Here is a 22231-nt window from a genome sequence, read left to right as displayed (position 1 = left end):
TTCCTTTGAAATCCCATTCCAAAATCTCTTTGAATCCCATCCCAAAATTCCTTTGAAATCCCATTCCAAAATCTCTTTGAAATCCCATCCCAAAATCCCTTTGGATACCAAAATCCTTTTTGAATCCAATCCCAAAATCTTTTGGGATCCCAAATGCCCTTCAAAGCCTCATCCCAAATTCTCTTTGGATCCCAAAATCCCTTTGGAATCCAATCCCAAAATCTCCTTGATCCCAGAATCTCTTTGGATCCCAAAATCCCAAAATCTTTTTTGGAATCTGATCCCAAAATCCCTTCGGATCCCAAAATCCCTCTGGAGTCTGATCCCAAAATCCCTTGGAAGCGTCAATCCCAAATCCCTTCAGATCCTAAAATCTCTTGGGATCCCAATCCCAAAATCTTTTTTTGGAATCCAATCCTAAAATATCTTTGGAATCCCATCCCAAAATTTTTTTTGGAACCTGATCCCAAAAATCCCTTTGGAATCCAATCCCAAAATCCCCCTGGATCCCAAAATCCCTTCATTGTCCCACCATAAAAACTTTGGGAGCTCAAACCCAAAAATTTTCTTTGGGATCTCATCCCAAAATCCTTTCCCCGTTCCCTCTGGAATTCCCTGGGAATTCCTGGAATTCCAGCAATCTCCTTTTTTCCCCCATTTTTTTCCCCGTTTTTTTCCCATTTTTCCCCCTTTTCCCCCCATTCCACCCTGGTTTTTTCCCTGTTTTTTCCCCCATTTTTTCCCAGTTTTTTTCCTCCATTCCTTCCTTGTTTTTTCCCCTTTTTTCACTGGTTTTTTTTTTGGCCATTTTCTCCCGGATTTTTCACTCCGTTTTTTTCCCATTTTCCCCATTTTTCCCCCTTTTTTCCCTCCATTCCTTCCTGGTATTTTCCCCTTTTTCCCCCATTTTTCCCCAATTTTTTCCTCCATTCCTTCCTGGTATTTTCCCCTTTCTTCGCCGTTTTTCCTCCATTTTCTTCCCGTTTTTCTTCCCATTTTTCCTCATTTTTTTTCCCATTTTTCCCCAATTTTTTCCCTGTTTTTCTCCCCAGAATTCCCAGATTTCCCCTCCCACCTGCACGAGTTTGTCGATGCCGAGGGCGCGGTCGATCTCCCCCAGCTCGGTCTCATCCCTCCCACTCAGGAATCTCCTTTTCCCCCCGTTTTTTCCCATTTTTCCCCATTTTTTCCCACATTTTCCCCAAATTTTTCCCCAATTCCTTCCTGGTTTTTTTCCCTTCTTCCCCCCATTTTTTCCCAGTTTTTTCCTCCTTTTCTCCTCCATTCCTTCCTTGTTTTTCCCCCTTTCTTCGTTGTTTTTCACCATTTTCTTCCCATTTTTTTCTCCGTTTTTTTCCCCACTTTTCCCCGTTTTCACCCCATTTTTCCCATTTTTCCCCTCTGGAATTCCCAGAATTCCCGTTTTTTTCCCCCTCCCACCTGCACGAGTTTGTCGATGCCGAGGGCGCGGTCGATCTCGGCCAGCTCGGTGTCGTCGCGGGCGCTCAGAAACCTCCTTTTCACCCCATTTTTACCCCATTTTTCCCCAATTTTCCCCATTTTTTCCCTGTTTTTCCCCCATTTTTCCCCCAGAATTCCCAGAATTCCCATTTTTCCCCCATCCCACCTGCACGAGTTTGTCGATGCCGAGGGCGCGGTCGATCTCGGCCAGCTCGGTGTCGTCGCGGGTGCTCAGAAACCTCCTTTTCACCCCGTTTTTTCGCCGTTTTTTCCCATTTTTCCCCAATTTTTCCCCGTTTTTCCCCTCTGGAATTCCCAGAATTCCCGTTTTTTCCCCCCTGCCACCTGGACGAGTTTGTCGATGCCGAGGGCGCGGTCGATCTCGGCCAGCTCGGTGTCGTCGCGGGCGCTCAGGAAGGTGACGAGCTGCTCCAGCAGAGCCTTCTCGTCACTGCGAGCCTCGGCCGAGCTGGGCGGGCACAGCAGCTCCTCCAGGGGACACGGCCTGGGAACAAACCGGGATAAACACGGGAAAACGGGAATGAACCTCGGATAAACAGGGAATGAACCCGGGGAAATACAGGGAATGAACCAGGGGAAAACGGGGAATGAACCAGGGAAAAACAGGGAATGAAACAGGGGAAAATGGGAATGAACCAGGGGAAAACAGGGAATGAACCCGAGAAAAACAGGGAATGAACCTCGGGAAAAACGGGAATAAACCTCGGGAAAATGGGAATAAACTCAGGAAAAACAGGGAATGAACCTTGGATAAACAGGGAATGAACTCGGGAAAATGGGAATGAACCTTGGATAAACAGGGAATGAACCAGGGAAATACAGGGAATGAACTTGGGAAAACGAGGGGAAAACCGAGGGAAAACAGGGAATAAACCATGGGAAAATGGGGAATGAACTCGGGAAAATAGGAATGAACCACGGGAAAATGGGAATAAAGCTCGGGAGAAATGGGGAATGAACCAGGGAAATACAGGGAATGAACCTCGGGAAAAACAGGGAATGAACCAGGGGAAAATGGGAATAAAGCTCGGGAAAAATGGGGAATAAACCACGGGAAAAACAGGGATAAACCTCAGGAAAATGGGAATGAGCTCGGGAAAAACAGGGAATGAACTCGGGAAAAACAGGGAATGAAGCAGGGGAAAACAGGGAATGAACACGGAAAAATGGGAATGAACCAGGGAAAAACAGGGAATGAACTCGGGAAAATGGGAATGAACCCGGGAAAAGCAGGGAATGAACCCGGGAAATACAGGGAATGAACCAGGGAAAAACGGGAATGAACCAGGGAAAATGGGAATGAACTCGGGGAAAATGGGAATGAACCAGGGGAAATGGGAATGAACCAGGGAAAATGGGAATGAACCAGGGAAAAACGGGAATGAACTCAGGAAAATGGGAATGAACTCGGGAAAAACAGGGAATGAACCTGGGAAAATGGGAATGAACCAGGGAAAAACAGGGAATGAACCAGGGAAAAACGGGAATAAAGCTCGGGAAAAATGGGAATAAAGCTCGGGAGAAATGTGGAATAAACCACGGGAAAAACAGGGATAAACCTCAGGAAAATGGGAATGACCTCGGGAAATACAGGGAATGAACCAGGGAAAATGGGAATGAACCCGGGAAAATAGGAATGAACCTCGGGAAAATGGGAATGAACTCGGGGAAAATGGGAATAAACTCGGGAAAAACAGGGAATGAACCAGGGGAAATGGGAATGAACCTCGGGAAAATGGGAATGAACCTGGGAAAAACGGGAATAAAGCTCGGGAAAAACAGGGAATGAACCCGGGAAATACAGGGAATGAACCATGGGAAAATGGGAATAAACTCGGGAAAATGGGAATGAACCTGGGAAAAACGGGAATAAAGCTCGGGAAAAACAGGGAATGAACCCGGGAAAAACGGGAATGAACCTGGGAAAAACAGGGAATGAACTCGGGAAAATGGGAATGAACCCGGGAAAATGGGAATAACCTCGGGGAAATGGGAATGAACTCGGGAAAAACAGGGAATGAACCAGGGAAAACGGGAATGAACCTCAGGAAAATGGGAATGAACTCGGGGAAAATGGGAATAAACTCGGGAAAATGGGAATGAACCAGGGAAAAATGGGAATAAAGCTCGGGAAAAACAGGGAATGAACTCGGGAAAATGGGAATGAACCTCAGGAAAATGGGAATGAACCAGGGAAAATGGGAATGAACCAGGGGAAAATGGGAATGAACCAGGGGAAAATGGGAATAACCTCGGGAAAATGGGAATGAACCTCGGGGAAACAACCTTGGGAAAACAGAATAACCTCAGGAAAACGGGAATAAACCTCGGGAAAATGGGAATGAACCAGGGGGAAATGGGAATAAACCACGGGAAAACCAGGGAATGAACCAGGGGAAAAACAGGGAATAAACGTTGGGAAAACGGGAATGAACCACGGGAAAAACAGGAATAACCTCGGGAAAAAAGGAAATAACCTCAGGAAAACTGGGAATGAACCACGGGAAAACAGGGAATGAACCTCGGGAAAAACGGGAATGAAGGGGAAAACGGGGAATAAACCACAGGAAAACCGGGAATAAACCTCAGGAAAAACGGGAATAAAGCTCAGGAAAACCAGGAATGAGCCACGGGAAAAATGAGAAAGTAATGGAAAAATGGTGGGAAAAACAGTGGGAATAATGGGGGAAATGGGAAAAAATAATGGAGAAAAATGGGAAAAACAATGGGAAAAATGGTGGGGAAAAATAATGAGAAAATAATGGGAAAAATAATGGGGAAAATGGGGAAAAAAATGGAAAAAATGGGAAAAATAATGGGAAAAACAGCGGGAAAAAAAGACAAAATGATGGGAAAAACAGTGGGAAGATGGGAAAAAATAACGGGAAAAAATGAGAAAAACAGGAAAAAAGAGGAAAACAATGGAAAAAAAATGGGAAAATGGGAAAAATGGGGAAAATAGAAAAAATTATGGGAAAAATGGGGAAAACAATGGGAAAAACAACAGGAAAACCAGTGGGGAAAATGGGGAAAACAGTGGGGAAACAATGGGGAAAAATGGGAAAAACAATGGGAAAAATAATGGGGAAACAGAAAAAAATAATGGAGAAAAATGGGAAAAACAATGGGAAAAATGGTGGGGAAAAAATAATGGGGAAGAAGGGAAAAAATACTGGAGAAAATGGGAAAAAATGGGAAAAAACGGGGAAAATGGTGGGAAAAATAATGGGGAAAATGGGAAAAATAATGGGAAAAAATAGGAAAAACAGGAAAAAGGAGGAAAACAATGGAAAAAAAATGGGAAAATGGGAAAAATGGGGAAAACAGAAAAAATTATGGGAAAAATGGGGAAAACAACGGGAAAAACAACAGGAAAACCAGTGGGGAAAATGGGGAAAACAGTGGGAAAACAATGGGGAAAAATGGGAAAAATAATGGGGAAAATAATGGGGAAACAATGAGGAAAAAAATGGAGAAAAATGGGAAAAACAATGGGAAAAATGGTGGGGAAAAAATAATGGGCAAGAAGGGAAAAAATACTGGAGAAAATGGGAAAAAATGGGAAAAAACGGGGAAAATGGTGGGAAAAAATAATGAGAAAACGATGGGAAAAATAATGGGGAAAATGGGAAAAAATAATGGGAAAAAATGAGAAAAGCAGGAAAAAGGAGGAAAACAATGGGAAAAAATGGGAAAATGGGAAAAATGGGGAAAATAGAAAAAATTATGGGAAAAATGGGGAAAACAATGGGAAAAACAACAGGAAAACCAGTGGGGAAAATGGGGAAAATAGTGGGGAAAACAATGGGGAAGAATGGGAAAAGCAATGGGAAAAATAATGGGGAAACAATGGGAAAAAATGGAGAAAAATGGGAAAAACAATGGGAAAAATGGTGGGGAAAAAATAATGGGGAAGAAGGGAAAAAATACTGGAGAAAATGGGAAAAAATGGGAAAAACGGGGAAAATGGTGGGAAAAAATAATGAGAAAACGATGGGAAAAATAATGGGGAAAATGGGAAAAAATAATGGGAAAAAATGAGAAAAACAGGAAAAAGGAGGAAAACAATGGAAAAAAATGGGAAAATGGGAAAAATGGGGAAAACAGAAAAAATTATGGGAAAAATGGGGAAAACAATGGGAAAAATAATGGAGAAAAATGGGAAAAATGGTGGGGAAAATAATGGGGAAAATGGGAAAAAATAATGGGAAGAAATGGGAAAAGCAGGAAAAAAGAGGAAAACAATGGAAAAAAAATGGGAAAATGGGAAAAATGGGGAAAACAGTGGGAAAAATGGGAAAAACAGGGAAAATAATGGGGAAAAATGGGAAAAGCAATGGGAAAAATAATGGGGAAACAGGAAAAAATAATGGAGAAAAATGGGAAAAATGGTGGGGAAAATAATGGGGAAAATGGGAATAAATGGGAAAAAATTGGAAAAGCAATGGGAAAAATAATGGGGAAACCATGGGGAAAAAATGGAGAAAAATGGGAAAAACAATGGGAAAAATGGTGGGGAAAATAATAGGGAAAATGGGAAAAAATGAGAAAAGCAGGAAAAAAGAGAAAAACAATGGAAAAAGCAATGGGAAAATGGGAAAAATGGGGAAAACAGAAAAAATTATGGGAAAAATGGGCAAAACAATGGGAAAAACAACAGGAAAACCAGTGGGGAAAATGGGGAATACAGTGGGAAAACAGTGGGGAAAAATGGGGAAAGCAATGGGAAAAATAATGGAGAAAAATGGGGAAAATGGTGGGGAAAATAATGGGGAAAATGGGAAATAATAGGAAGAAATGGGAAAAGCAGGAAAAAAGAGGAAAACAATGGAAAAAACAATGGGAAAATGGGAAAAACGGGAAAAACAGGAAAATTAGGGGGAAAATGGGGAAAACAATGGGAAAAACAACAGGAAAACCAGTGGGGAAAATGGGGAAAACAGTGGGAAAACAATGGGGAAAAATGGGAAAAACAATGGGAAAAATGGTGGGGAAAAAATAATGGGGAAGAAGGGAAAAAATACTGGAGAAAATGGGAAAAAATGGGAAAAAACGGGGAAAATTGTGGGAAAAATAATGAGAAAACGATGGGAAAAATGGGAAAAAATAATGGGAAAAAATGAGAAAAACAGGAAAAAGGAGGAAAACAATGGAAAAAAATGGGAAAATGGGAAAAATGGGGAAAATAGAAAAAATTATGGGAAAAATGGGGAAAACAATGGGAAAAATAATGGAGAAAAATGGGAAAAATGGTGGGGAAAATAATGGGGAAAATGGGAAAAAACGGGGAAAAAAATGGGAAAAATGGGAACAACAGGGAAAAACAATGTGGGGAAAATGGGGAATCTGGAATTTTCCTGGAAAAAAAGCCCAAAAAAGCAAAATTTGGGGAAGACTCACTCGTCCTGTTTGGGAAGAGCCCCTCGGTTCAGGGCCGACATTCCGGGATCCGCCCACGGAATTTGCTCCGAAATTCCCGGAATTCCCAAGGAGGGATCGGGAACTCCCAGCTCCAATTCTGGCATTCCTGGGGGGAAAAAAAAAAAAAATTTTTTGGGAAAAAGGGAAGGTGAGAGGTTAAAATTGCCAAAAAATGCCTAGAAAGAGGTTTTAAAAATAATTCATAAAAATTGCGTCCAAAATTCTCAAAAATTGCCAAAATATTCCCAAAAGTTCACCCCAAAATTTCCCCAAATTCCCAATAATTCCCTTAAAAATCCCCAAAAATTCCCCCCAAAAATTCCCTTAAAAATTCCCAAAAGTTCCCCAAAATTTCCCCCAAAATTTCCCCAAAAATTCCAAAAAATTCCCCAAAATTCCCCACATTTTCCCAAATTCCCAAAATTCCCAAAATTGCCAAAAAATTCCTAAAAAATTCCCCCCCAAAAATGCAAAAAAATCCCTAAAATAATTCCCAAAAAATTCTCAAAAAAAATCCCCAAAATTTCCCAGAAAAAACTCCCAAAAATTCCCCAAAAATTCCCCCCCAAAATTTCCCTAAAATTCCCTTAAAAAGTTCCCAAAAAATTCCCTTAAAAATTCCCCAAAATTAAAAAAAAATTTGCCAGAAGTCTCCCCAAATATTCCCCCCCAAAATTCCCAAAATTCCCCCCCAAATTCCCAAAAATTCCTCCAAAAATTTCCTAACAATTCCAAAAAATTCCCCCAAAAATTCCAAAAAATTCCCCCCAAAAAATTCCCAACCGTTCCCAAAAAAATTCCCAAAAATTCTCCAAAATTCCCCCAAAATTCCCTAAAATTCCCAAAAAATTCCCAGAAAAAATGCCCAAATTAACCCCCAAAAATATCCCAAAAATCCCCCAAATTTCCCAAAAAAATTCCCCAAAATTCCCAGGAATCTGGAGCTTGGAATATTGGGATTCCCGCTTTGGGTGTTGGAATTCTGGAATTTCGGGAATTTGGGATCGAATTCCAGGAAAAACTTCGGGAAAAAAAAATCCAAAGAATTTTTGGGAATTCTTGGGGTTTTTAGGGAATTTTTGGGGGATTTCTTTAGGGGATTTTTTGGGGGATTTTTAAAGATTTTTTTAGGGGATTTTTGGAGAATTTTTTTGAGATTTTTTTTTTTTATTTTGGGGGATTTTTTTGGGATTTTTTTGAGGAGAATTTTAGGATTTTTGGGGGGGATTTTTGGGATTTTAGAAGATTTTTTTAGAGGAATTTCTTGAGGATTTTGGGGAATTTTTGGAGGAATTTTTGGGGGATTTTGGGATTTTTTGGGGGGATTTTTTAGGGGATTTTGGGGATGTTTTTGGGTGGATTTTTGGGATCTTTCCAGTGTTTTTTGGGGGATTTTTTGGGGGGATTTTTTTGGAAATTCCCATTTTTCCATGGAATTCTCGGTGCTTCCCCATTCCCAATTATCCCAAAAAAATGGATCCCAAACTTTTGGAATGTTGAGATTCCAATTCTGGATCTTTTCATCCCAAATTTTGGGAATTCCAGCTGTGGATTCCCAAATAAAATAGGGCGGAATTCCAGGTGGAAATTTGGGAATTTTCCAGCACAATTCCAGCCAGAATTCCCAAATTTTGGGGTTTTTTTTTCCCCCCAAATTTTTCACCGGAATTCGATCCCAAATCCGGGAATTCCGATGGAAATCCCAGAAATTCCTTGGAATTTTCCCGACAAATCCCATTTTTTTTTTCCATTCCCCCTTCCAAAAATTGAAATTCCCAAATTTATGAATCAGGAGCTGGAAAAGTTCCCAAATTCCAAGAAAATTCCCAGAATTCCATGGGAACGGTGACGTCATCAACACCCAAACCCTCCGGAGATGCCGAAATTCCGGAATTTTCTTTTTTTTTTTTTTTTTGGGGGGGAATTGGGAAAAACGGGAATTTCCAAATTTTTTTTTTTTTTTAATGGGAAAAGGGAACGATTCCAACTCGGAATTCCTGATTTTTTTTTTTTTCTGTGGGGAAAAAAAAAAAAAAAAATAATTGGGGGAAAAAATTTGGGAAGGATCCAACCTGAATCCGGAGGGAAAGGATTGGGAACGTTCCCGGAGTTTCTTCCAGGCTGGGCGGGGCCGCGGGAGGCGCCAGAATTCCCAGAATTCCCAGAATTCCCAGAATTCCCAGAATTCCCGGGGTCGCAGAAGTCGAAGGGAGCGCGAGGAGCGGGGGAGGGGCCCAGAGCTGGGAATTCCAAAAATAAAAAAAATAAAATAAAAATAAAATAAAATAAAATAAAATAAAATAAAATAAAATAAAATAAGGAAAAGAGGAGTCAGTGCTAATGGGAAAAATGGGGAAAAATGGGGAAAAAATGGGGAAAAACAGGGAAAAGGGAAAAATAGGGAATAGAGGCAATGGGAATTATGGGGGAAATGGGGAAAAATGGGAAAAAGGGAGGAAAAAAGGGAGGGAAAGGGGAAAAAGGGGGAAAATGGGAAAAAAGGAAAAAGGGAAAAATGGGGAAAAGAGAAAGGAAGAAATGGGAAGGAAGGAAAAAGAGGGAAAAAGAAAAATGGGGGGAAAAAGGAAGAAATGGAAAAGGAAAAGAAGGAAAAAGTGGGAAAAAGGGGAAAGGGAAAAAAAGGAAAAAAAGAGGAAATGGGAAAAAAGGGAAAAGGAAGAGAAAAAGGGGGAAATGGGGAAAAATGGGGAAAAAAATGAGGAAAAATGGGAAAAAAGGGGGGAAATGGGGAAAACATGGAAAAGGAAAAAAGGGGAAAAAAGGGAAAAATGGAGAAAAGGAAAAAGGGGGGGAAAAGGAAGGGAATGGGGAAAAATGAGGAAAAGGGAAAAAAACAGGAAAAAATGGAAAAAAAAAAGGAAAAATGAAAAAAGGTGGGAAGGGAAAAGGAGAAAAAGGGAAAAAATGGGGAAAGAAAAGGAAAAAAATGAGGAAAAAATGAGGAAAGGGGAGAAAGGGAAAAGGAAAAAAATGGGGAAAAGGAAAAATGGGAAAAAAAAGGAAAAAAGGGGAAAAATATTAAGGAGGAGAAGGAAAAAGAGGGAAAAGAAAAAATGGGAAAAACAGAAAAAAAGGGAATGGGAGAAATGGGGAAAAAAAAGGAGCCAATGGGGAAAATGGGGAAAAGGAAAAAATGGGGTAAAATTCCAAAATTCTGGAATTTGGGAACCTCGGTGCTTCCCATCCTGCTATTCCCAGAATTCCCAGAATTCCTGATATTCCAATGCTCCCAATATTCCCAGAATTCTAAATTTTCCCAGTATTCCCAGAATTCCTGAAATTCCTGACATTCCTGATATTCCCACAACTCCCAGTATTCAAAATATTCCTGATATTTCCAATATTCCCAGTATTCCCAGAATTCCCAGAATTCCCACAATTCCCAATGTTCTCGATATTCCCAGAATTCCCAATAGTCCAAATAATACCACAATTCCCAGAATTCCCAATATTCCTGATAATCCCATAATTCCTGGTATTCCCAATATTCCCCAAATTCCTGGTATTCCTGCCAATCCTGATATTCCCACTACTCCCAGAATTCCCAGAATTCCAAATATTCCCAGAATTCCCAATATTCCCGATATTCTCAACATTCCTGATATTCCTGCCATTTCCAGAATTCCTGGAATTCCCAGAATTCCAATTATTCCCGATATTCCTGTCATTCCCAATATTCCCAGAATTCCTGGTATTCCCAATATTCTCAGAATTCCCAATATTCTCAAGATTCCTGACATTCCTGCCATTCCCACAACTCCCAGAATTCCTGGAATTCCCAAATTCCTGGAATTCCCAGAATTCCCAATATTCCTGATGTTCCTGAAATTCCCAATATTCCCAGAATTCCCAATATTCCCAGAATTCCCACAGTTCCCGGAATTCCCGATATTCTCAAGATTCCTGACATTCCTGCCATTCCCACAATTCCCAGAATTCCTGGAATTCCCAGAATTCCCAATATTCCTGAAATTCCCGAAATTCCCAGTATTCCCACAATTCCCAGAATTCCCAGTATTCCTACAATTTGGGATATTCCCAATTTTCCCAGAATTCCCAATATTCCCAATATTCTCGGATTTCCCAGAATTCCTGGAATTCCTGATACACAACTCTCAGAATTCCCAGTATTCCCAATATTCCTGATGTTCCTGAAATTCCCAATATTCCCAGAATTCCCGATATTCTCAAGATTCCTGACATTCCTGCCATTCCCACAACTCCCAGAATTCCCACAATTCCCAGAATTCCCGGAATTCCCGGCATTCCCGTACCCGTGGGGGCTCTGGCGGCCGTGCTGGGCTGCAGGGGGGTCACTCCTCCAGACACTCCAGACATTCCAGAAATTCCAGGAATTCCAGAAATTCCGGGAATTCCGGAAATTCCGGATTCGTTCCTTTCCGGGCCGCAAATCCCGGGAATCGGCGCCGATTTTTCCAAGGAAGGCAGGAGCTGATCCAGCTGCTCCAGCTCGGCCGAGAACTGCGGGAAAAGAGGGAAAAATCCGGGAATGAGACTGGAAAAATCCTGGAATTCCCTGGGAAAAATCCTGGAATGGGCCTGGAGAAATCCAGGAATGAGCCTGGAAAAATCCGGGAATGAGCCTGGGGAAAATCCTGGAATGGGCCTGGGGAAATCCAGGAATTCCCAGAGAAAAATCCAGGAATGAGCCTCAGAAAATCTTGGAATTTCCAGGGAAAATCCTGGAATGGGCGAGGGAAAATCTTGGAATTCCCAGGGAAAAATCCGGGAATGAGACTGGAAAAATCCTGGAATTCCCTGGGAAAAATCCTGGAATGGGCGAAGGAAAACCTTGGAATTCCCAGGGAAATCTTGGAATTTCCAGGGAAAATCTGAGATTGGGCAAGGGAAAATCTTGGAATTCCCTGAGAAAAATCCTGGAATGCACCAGGAAAAATCCTGGAATTTCCAGGGAGAAATTGTTGGGATTGGGATCAGGATTGAGATTGGGGCGGAGACTGGAATTGGGACTGGGATTGAGATTGGGATCAAGATTGGGTGCAGGATTGAGAATTGGACTGGAATTGGGATCAGGATTGGGATCGGGATTGGGATCAGGATTGGGATCAGCATCAAGGTCAGGACTGGGATTGGGATGGAGACTGGAATCAGGATCGGGTTTGGGTTTGGTGTTGGGTTTAGGATCAGGATTAGGATCGAGATTGGGTGTAGGATTGGGACTGGAATTGAGATTGGGATTCAGATTGGGATTGGGACCGAGATTGGGACTGAGATTTGGATTGGGATTGGGACTGGGATCAGGATGAGAATTGTGAGCCAGATTTGGAACAGGGTTGGAATTGGGATCAGTATTGTGATTGGTATCAGGATTGGGATTGGGATTAGGATGGGGATCAGCATCAAGATGGGGACTGGGATTGGAATTGGGATAAAGGACTGGGACTGGGGTTGGGATGGAGACTGGAATCAGGATCGGGTTTGGGATGGGGTTTGGGTTCGGTATTGGGATTAGGATTGGGTTTGGGATTGGGATAAGGATTGGGATTGGGTTTGGCATTGGGATCAGGATTGGGATTAGGATTGGGTTTAGGATGGGTTTGGGTTCGGTATTGGGGTTAGCATTGGGATTGGGTTTAGGATTGGGTTTGGTATTGGGATCAGGATTGGGATTGGTACTGGGTTTAGGATGGGGTTTGTGTTTGCTATTGGGATCAGGATTGGGATTAGGATTGGGATTAGGATTGGGTTTAGGATGGGGTTTGTGTTTGCTATTGGGATCAGGATTGGGATCCCACCATTCCCCAGAACCAGCAGCCCCCAGTCCCAGAGCAGCAGCCCGAGCCCCCACACCCACCTGGCCCGGCGCCGCCTCCGCCTTTCCGTCGTCCCCGGGCGGGATTTTGGGAATCGCTCCGGGCGGGGCCGGGCAGGGCTCCGGGGCCTCGCCCTTCTCCACCTTGACCTTGACGTCGTCCAGGCCGAGCGCGGCTGCCGCCTCCTTCTCGTCCTTGTCCAGCAGGTACCGCAGCAGCTGGTGATCCTTGCTCTCCTTCTTCTTCTCCGCCTCCGCCGTCCCGCCGGGATTCCCGCCGGGATTCCCGCCCGCGCTCTCCTTCTTGTCCTGCTCCAAGCCCGGCACGTCCGAGGGGCTCCCCTCCTGCAGCAGCCGGTGCAGGATTTTGTGCCGCTCCGTCAGCGAGCTGTGCGAGGACGGGCAGGAATTGCCGGCCGCGGCATTCCCGGAGGAGACGCCGGCGCAGGCCAAGGAATCCTTGGAGCTGGTGTCGGCGTCGGCGTGGTGCCGCAGCTGCTGCTCGGCCGTGCTGGCCAGGAGCTGCACCAGACGCTGGCTGGTGGCCTGCGGGCATTTCCCGTCGGAGCCGTCGGATCCGGGCGCCGTTTCCGCCCCTTTCTCCGCCTCTCCTTGGACGGCCTCTCCCAAGGAATCCTTGCATTCGGATTTGCCGCCCAAACGACCGGGGGAGTTTTGGGAATTCTGCTGCCTGGGGAACGGCGCCGACGACGCCGACGCCGACGCCGGGTTGGCGTCGGGATTTGCCGGGAAAGGTCGGGAATTCCCGCCTCCGGAGGAGTGCATGGACGGCGAGAAGGGATTGCCGGGAGCAGCAGCAGCAGCAGCAGCAGCAGGAGGAGGAAGAGGAGGAGGAGGAGGAGGAGGAGGAGGAGCTCGGGATCTGGGAATCAAGCCCGGGCTGCCGCGGTGCCGAGGATTCAGGAATTGCGGCGCCGGAATGGCGGGGCTGCTCATGGGGGAGCTGCCGTGGGACAAAGGGTGGGAATTACCCGCGGGGTTTGGGGTTAAGGCAACGTTGGACGCCAGCGCGTTCCCGAAATTCTGCTGGGAATTGGCGGGATGGGGAGAGGGCGTGGCCATGACGGAGCCGTTGGATGCGGGGAGGGAAGGGGCCAAAGCCATTCCCGACCCCGGGGAAATGTTGGGATTTAATCTGGGAAGGGCCAGGCCGGGAGCGGGGCTGTCCTGGGGAGGGAGAATTCCGTGATCCCTGCAGGAAAAGGAAAAGAAACGAAAGAAAAAAATGAAGGAAAAATTGGTTTTCCCAAATTTTTGGTGCTTCCCCGAGACGACCCTAAAAATTCACACGGGAATCCTAAATGCAGGAATCCCAAAAATTCCTTGCTCAGAATTCCGGCTGCTCCAAATCTTTCTCCAGCTCTGGAATTCCCAAACTCTGCTCTGATGGCAGCAGGAAGGATCCCAAAAATTCCCTGCTTGGAATTCCAGCTGTTCCAAGTCTTTCTTCACATCTGGAATTCCCAAAACTTCCTCCAATAGAAGGAAGGATCCCAAAAATTCCCTGCTTGGAATTCCGTCTGCTCCAGACCTTTGTCCACATCTGGAATTCCCAAATCCTCATCCCAAAAATTCCCTGCCTGGAATTCCAGCCCTTTCTGCATATCTGGAATTCCCACTATCTCAGCCCCCTCCTGCTTCCCAAAAATTCCCCAGGGATGTCCTGCAACTCCAGACAGGATTGGCTGGGAAGGATCCTGGGAATTCCATTCCCCCATCCAAAATCCAGGAATCTGGGACTTGCAATTCCCAAATTTATGGAATGGATCTGGAGGAGGAAACATTCCCAAAAAAACAAGAAATCCCCAGAATTCCGAGGGAATTATGACATCATCAATCCCCAGCCCTCCGGAGCTGCCGGAACTGCAAAGATTCCGGAATTTTCCTGGCATTGATTCCAGGGATTGAGGCCTCTGGATCCCAATCCTGATCCTAATCCTGATCCTAATCCTAATCCTAATCCTTATCATGAGCTTAATCCCAATCCCGATACAGATCCTGATCCAATTCCAATTTCAACGCCAATCCCGATCCAATCCTGATCCTGACCCTGATCCCAATCCCAATCCCGACCCAATCCCAATCCTGACCCTGATCCCAATCCCAATCCCAACCCAGTCCCAATCCTGAACCTGATCCCAATCCCAATCCTGAACCTGATCCCAGTCCTGTTCCAATCCCAATCTCAATCCTGTTCCTGATCCCCATTTCGATCCCAATCTCAATCTCAATCCTAGTCCTGAATCTGATACCAATCCTAATCCCAATCCTGGTCATGAATCCAATCCTAATACAAATCCCAATCCCAATCCTTATCCTGAACCTGTTCCTGATCCCAATCCTCGTCCCAATTCCAGTCCTAATCCCAATCCCAATCTCAATTTCGATCCCAATCCCAATCCCGTTCCAGTCTAAATCTCGATTCTGATCCTGATCCCAATCTCGATCCCAATCCCAATCTCATTCCCAATCCTAGTCCTGACCCTGATCCCAATCCTAATCCACATCCTGGTCATGATTTTGATCCTAATCCCGACCCCGATTCCAATCTAAATCCCAAAGCCAATCCCAATTCAAATCTTTATCCTGAACCTGATCCCGATCCCAATCCCAGTCCCAATCCCAATCCCAATCCAGACCCGATCCTAATCCTAATTCTATTCTCGATCCTGGTCCACCCAATCCTGATCCCAATCCTAGCCCTGAACCTGATCCTGAGCCTAATCCCAATCCCAATTCCAAAGCCAGTCCCAATCCTGATCCCAATCCCATTCCTAATCCTAATCCCAATCGCGATCCAATCCAAATCATAATCCCAATCCTGATCCCAAACCTGATCCCAATCTCAATCCCAGTCCTGATCCCAGTCTCAATCTGTTCTTGATCCCAAAGCCAATCCCAGTCCCAGTCCTAATACCGATCCTGATCCCGATCCCAATACCAATCCCACACCAAACATCCAGGGAATGGCTGGAGGAGCTTGAGGCTGAATTTTAGGGAAAAATTCCCCACCAAGAGCGTGAAAAACACCAGAAATTTTTTCTTAGGAAACAACAAAAAGAATTTCAGAACTCAGAGAATTTTGAAATTTGACAATCCAGGGAAAAAAAAAAAAAAAAAACAAAAAAACAGAAAACACAAATGTGGGAAAAACCCCGGGACGCCATCAGAGCCTGGGGCCGCTCCGGGTGGGTGATGAGGGGCTGGGGAATCCCGTGGAATTCCCGGGGAATGGAGAGGAGGGATGGGTGGGAAGGGCTCACCTGTCGATGACGTGGATGCCCATGATGAAGGGCTGCAGCTCGGGGCTCGAGGGGTAGCACAGCTTGCACTTGGTGTGAGCGCTCAGCACCGAGCCGTCGCTCAGCGTGAAACGGTACGAGGGGCTGAACGCCGTGCCCCGCCTCATCACTGCGGGGAAAAAACGGGAATTGGGGGAGATATTCCTGCAAATCCCGAGAAAATCCCAATAAAATCCTGAGAAAATGCCAAAGAACAGAATAAAACCAAGGCAGGATGAGCACGGAGCCGTGGCTCAGAGTGAAGCGGTACGAGGGGCTGGAGGCCCTGCCAAAATCATCACTGCAGGAAAAACGGGAACTGGGGGGGGAAATGGGGGAAAATTCTGGGAAAATCCCAATAAAATCCTGAGAAAATCCCCCAAAAATCCCAATAAAATCCAAAGAAACAGAATAAAGCCAAGGCAGGATGAGCACGGAGCCGTGGCTCAGGGTGAAGCGGTACGAGGGGCTGAACGCCGTGCCCCGCCTCATCACTGCGGGGAAAAACGGGAATTGGAGGGGAAATTACAGGAAAATCCCAATAAAATCCTGAGAGATTCCCAATAAAATCCCAAAGAAACAGAATAAAACCAAGGCAGGATGAGCACGGAGCCGTCGCTCAGCGTGAAGCGGTACGAGGGGCTGAACGCCGTGCCCCGCCTCATCACTGCGGGGAAAAAATGGGAATTGGGTGGAAATACAGGAAAATCCCAATAAAATCCCAATAAAATCCTGAGAAATTCCCAATAAAATCCCACAGAACAGAATAAAACCAAGGCAGGATGAGCACGGAGCCGTGGCTCAGGGTGAAGGGGATGAGGGGATCAATGCAGTGTTGGGGTCATCACTGAGGGGAAAAACATGGAATTCCTGGAAAAATCGAGGAAAATCCTGATGAAATCCTAAAAAAATCCCAAGAAAATCCAAAATCCCCAATCCAATGAGAATCTGATCCCAAAAATCCCAACAGGACCCTAGGCAGGATGAGCACGGAGCCGTGGCTCAGCGTGAGGGGGATGAGGGGCTGGAGGCCGGGCCAGAGTCATCACTGGGGGAAAAAAATGGGAATTGTGGGGAAAATGTGGGAAAATTCCGGGAAAATTCTGGGAAAATCCCAATAAAATCCTGAGAAAATCCCCCAAAAATCCCAATAAAATCCTGAGAAAATGCTAAAACCCAAGGCAGGATGAGCACGGAGCCGTGGCTCAGCGTGAAGGGGATGGGGGGCTGGAGGCCATGCCAGAGTCATCACTGGGGGAAAAATGGGAATTTTGGGGGGAAACGTGGGAAAAATCCAGGAAATGCTAAGAAAATCCCAATAACATCATGAACAAATCCTGAGAAAATCCCAATAAAATCCCAAAGATCAGAATAAAACCAAGGCAGGATGAGCACGGAGCTGTGGCTCAGGGTGAAGGGGACGAGGGGATCAATGCAGTGTTGGGGTCATCACTGAGGGGAAAAACTCCTGAATCCCAGGAAAATCCTGGGAATATCCCAAGAAAATCTTTTAAAAATCCCAATCCCATCCCAAAAACCCCAATCCAATGAGAATCTGATCCCAAAAATCCCAACAGGACCCAAGGCAGGATGAGCACGGAGCCGTGGCTCAGCGTGAGGGGGATGAGGGCTGGAGGCTGGGCCAGAGTCATCACTGGGGAAAAATGGGAATTGGGGAAAATGTGGGAAAATTCCGGGAAAATTCCGGGAAAATCCCAATAAAATCCCAATAAAATCCCGATAAAATCCTGAGAAAATGCTAAACCCCAAGGCAGGATGAGCACGGAGCCGTGGCTCAGCGTGAAGGGGATGGGGGCTGGAGGCCGGGCCAGAGTCATCACTGAGGGAAAAATGGGAATTTTGGGGAGAAATGTGGGAAAAATCCAGGAAATGCTAAGAAAATCCCAAAAAAATCCTGAGAAAATCCTGAGAAAAATCCCAATAAAATCCCAAAAAACAGAATAAAACCAAGGCAGGATCAGCACGGAGCCGTGGCTCAGGGTGAGGGGGATGAGGGGCTGGAGGCCGGGCCAGAGTCATCACTGAGGGGGAAAAATTGGAAATTCCGGGGAAAAACACGGAAAAATCCCACAAAAATCCCAACAAAACCCCAAAAACCCCCCAACCCCACCCACCCAAAACCATCTCGGCATCACCACCTCCAAAAAAAAAAACCAACCAAAAAAAATTAAAAAACCCGAACTCTACGGAAAACAACTCGGCGAATTTCGAATTTTCGGCGGGAAAAACCCCAAATCCCGGAGAAATTTTTTTTTTTGGGGGGGGGGGGGGGGGGGGGGGGAAATTCCCCAAAAAAAAGGGTGAAATTTTGGGAATCACCTTCCTGAAAGAGCTGCTTGGCATAGGAGGGCTCTCGGCCCTGGGGCTGGAAGAAGGCGTAGATGCATTTCCGGACCAGATCCTCCCAGCCCGTGCGGCCGGCGGCGCGCAGAGAGCTCGTGTCGATGGAGATGATCTTCCCTGGGGGGAAAAAAAAACACAAAAAAAAAAACAAAAAACAAAAATTTGGGGAATTTTGGGATGGCTGAAGGAGTTTGGGATTGGTGGGGAGATGGATGGGTGGAGGGGAAAGGGGGGAAAAATGAAATGAGGGGAAAGGGGGAAAAGGAAATGGAGAAAATGGGGAATAGGGGAAATGGGAAAGGAAGAAAAAGGGAAAAAAATCTGGGAAAAAGGAAAAAAGGAGGGATTGAAGATCCATGGATTCCACCCCAAAAAAAATTCCGGGATTTTGGGATCCAGGACGCTCAGGATCCATCCCTGAGGGATTTTTATGGAATTCGGGGATGGAAAAGGGAAGGGAGACCCTGCCTGGAGTCCTGAATTCCCAAAATTCCTTCCCAGAGAGGAGTCGGGATGGGGATGGATCCAAACCCAAACTGGGAGAGCTGGGAATGGAGGGAATTCCCTGGGAAAGGGGGAAATGGGATTTGGGGAGGAATTCCTGGGATATCCCAGTGAGTGATCCCAAAAAAATCACCAAATCCCTCCCAAAAAACACAAAATCCCAAAAACCCCCAAATCTGAAAAAAAACCCCAAATCCCCCTCAAAACACAAAATCCCCAAAACCCCCAAATGTAAAAAAAACCTCAAATCCCTCCCATGAAACCCAAATCCTGAAATAAACATCAAATCCCCCCCAAAAAAACCCAAATCCCAAATAAAAACCCCTTCAAATTCAGGAATAATTCGGGAATGCCGGGCTGGAATTCCCAGAAAATCCCAGGAACCTCCACGGAAATCCTGGAGCAGGTTGGGTTGGATTGGGATGGGAATTCCTGGAATTCCCAAAAAAAAAAAAAACAAAAACCCCAGAGCCCCCCAGAGCCCCAAAATTCCAGGATTTTGGGGGGAATTCCCGGGATTTACCTGTGGTGTCCTGTTTGGTGACAAAGGACTCGGTGGGGGCCGGAGCCGCCGGGCGGGGCAACCTCCGGGCGATGCAGATCAGACACGACTGGAAATCTGGGAAAAAACACCGGGAATTTCGGGGAATTTCGGGAATTTTCCCAGGAATTCCAGATCGGGGAGGTTTTGTGGGATTGTGGGTGGAGTTGGGGAAATAAAATCCCAGGTTTTGTGGGAATTGTGGGATTCGTGCTGGGAATGGGGTGGGAAAAGATGGATGGGACAGGGATTGGGGGAAGATCCAGGGCTGGATGGAATCCCAACTCCAGGCTGGCATCCCAATCCCAAATCCCAAATCCCAAACCCAAATCCCAAAACCCAAACCCAATCCTAATCCTACACTGCAATCCTAACCCAAATCCCAAACCCAATCCCAAACCCCAAACCCAATCCCAATGTTAATCCTACATTGCAATCCTACCCAAATCCAAACCCAAGCCCAAACCAAAATCCCAATCCCAAATCCCAATCCCAAACCCAATCCCAATGCTAATCCTACACTGCAATCCTAATCTAAATCCCAAACTCAATCCCAATCTCAGTCCTAGTATAAATCTGATTCCAAATTTCACTCTCCATCCCATTCCAATTCTGCACTGCCATCCCAATCTCAATCCCAAATCCCAATCCCAAATCCTAATCCCAAATAACAATCCAAATCCCAATCCCACACTTCAATCCTAATCCAAATTCCCAATCCAAATTCCCAATTCCAAATCCCAATCTCATTCCCAATCCCACACTTCAATCCTAATCCAAATTCCCAATCCAATTCCCAATATCAATCCCAATTCCAAAGCCAATCCAGCTCCATCCAATCCCAATCCCAATCCCAATCCCAATCCCAATCCCAAACAAAATCCTGCTTCTGCTCTCCCATCCCATTCCATCCCACCCCAATCCTGCACTGCCATCCCAATCCCAATCCCAACCCCACAAATCCAATCCCACAAATCCAGGATCTCACCTTCCCCCTTCACCTGGAATGCTCCAGGCTGGCTCACAGTGCTCAATCCCAATCCCAACCCAATTCCCAATCCCACAAATCCCAATCCCAACCCCACAAATTTCGATCCCAACTCCACAAATCCCGATCCCAACCCCACAAACCCCATTCCCAGCCCCCCAAATCCTGGGATCTCACCTTCCCCCTCCTCCTGGAATGCTCCGGGCTGGCTCACAGTGCTCAACCCCATTCCCAATCCCACAAATCCAATCCCAATTCCACAAATCCCAATCCCAGCCCCCCAAATCCCAGTATGTCTCTCACTTTCCCCCTCCTCCTGGAATGCCTCTGACTATTTCACAGTGCTCAATCCCAATCCCAACCCCAATCCCAATCCCACAAATCCAATCCCAACCCCACAAACCCCATTCCCAGCCCCACAAATCCCGGATCTCACCTTCCCCCTCCTCCTGGAAGGCTCTGGGCTGGCTCACAGTGCTCAATCCCAATCCCAACCCCACAAATTTCGATCCCAACTCCACAAATCCCAATCCCAACCCCACAAACCCCAATCCCAACCCCACAAACCCCATTCCCAGCCCCACAAATCCTGTCTCTCACCTTCCCCCTCCTCCTGGAAGGCTCTGGGCTGGCTCACAGTGCTCAATCCCAACCCCAACCCCACAAATCCCAATCCCAATTCCACAAATCCCAATCCCAACCCCACAAACCCCATTCCCAGCCCCCCAGATCCTGTCTCTCACCTTCCCCCTCCTCCTGGAATGCTCTGGGCTGGCTCACAGTGCTCAACCCCATTCCCAATCCCAACCCCAACCCCATTCCCAATCCCACAAATCCCAATCCCTACCCCACAAATCCCAATCCCAACCCCACAAACCCCATTCCCAGGCCCCCAAATCCCGGGATCTCACCTTCCCCCTCCTCCTGGAAGGCTCTGGGCTGGCTCACAGTGCTCAATCCCAATCCCAACCCCATTCCCAGCCCCCAGATCCCGGGATCTCACCTTCCCCCTCCTCCTGGAAGGCTCTGGGCTGGCTCACAGTGCTCAATCCCAATCCCAACCCCATTCCCAGCCCCCCAGATCCCGGGATCTCACCTTCCCCCTCCTCCTGGAAGGCTCTGGGCTGGCTCACAGTGCTCAATCCCAATCCCAACCCCATTCCCAGCCCCCCAGATCCCGGGATCTCACCTTCCCCCTCCTCCTGGAAGGCTCTGGGCTGGTTCACAGTGCTCAATCCCAATCCCAATCCCAACCCCACAAATCCAGGATGTCTCTCACCTTCCCCCTCCTCCTGGAAGGCTCTGGGCTGGCTCACAGTGAAGCACTGCATCACCTCGTAGCGCTGCCGCAGCTCCGCGTTCTCGGAGCCGCCCTCGTCCGGCGGCCGCACCAACATCCGGCACTGGAACGTGTGGCTGCCCCGGCGCGACGGCTCCTGAGGCCACGGCACCCCGTTCACTGGGAATAAACACCGGGAAAAATGGGAATGAGACACTCGGGGTTCCAAAAATCCCAAAAAATCCCCGGGGTTTGGGGATCCAGGGCCGGCATCCGGCACTGGAACGTGCGGCTGCCCCGGCGCGACGGCTCCTGAGGCCACGGGACACCAATAACTGGGAATAAAAACGGGAATGAGACACTCAGGGTTCCCAAAAATCCCAAAAATCCCCAGGGTTTAATTCCCAGAATCCCCAGGGTTTAATTCCCAAAAATCCCCGGGGTTTGGGGATCAGGGCCGGCACCCGGCACTGGAACGTGCGGCTGCCCCGGCGCGACGGCTCCTGCAGCCACGGGACACCAATAACTGGGAATA

The 22231-nt window shown here is 46.5% G+C and overlaps 1 protein-coding gene across 1 annotated transcript in view; it reads right to left on the bottom strand.

The window, feature by feature from the left end:
* The window catches only part of NCOA1 (nuclear receptor coactivator 1), a gene marked incomplete in the record, with an annotated part of 51477 nt that overhangs the window by 9462 nt on the left and 19784 nt on the right, over nt 1–22231 (bottom strand). Inside the window, 9 exon segments of the mRNA XM_088162603.1 lie at nt 1807–1966; nt 6883–7009; nt 8976–9143; nt 11199–11406; nt 12761–13931; nt 16003–16150; nt 18361–18501; nt 19412–19507; nt 21697–21865. Coding sequence (XP_088018729.1) covers nt 1807–1966; nt 6883–7009; nt 8976–9143; nt 11199–11406; nt 12761–13931; nt 16003–16150; nt 18361–18501; nt 19412–19507; nt 21697–21865 — 2388 coding nt within the window.

The sequence above is a fragment of the Sturnus vulgaris genome, chromosome 3 (genome assembly GCF_052056855.1).
Source record: "Sturnus vulgaris isolate bStuVul1 chromosome 3, bStuVul1.hap1, whole genome shotgun sequence".
Classification (NCBI taxonomy): Eukaryota; Metazoa; Chordata; class Aves; order Passeriformes; family Sturnidae; genus Sturnus; species Sturnus vulgaris.
Note: the sequence above shows the minus strand (reverse complement) of the source record. Positions and strands in the feature narration are given on the sequence as shown.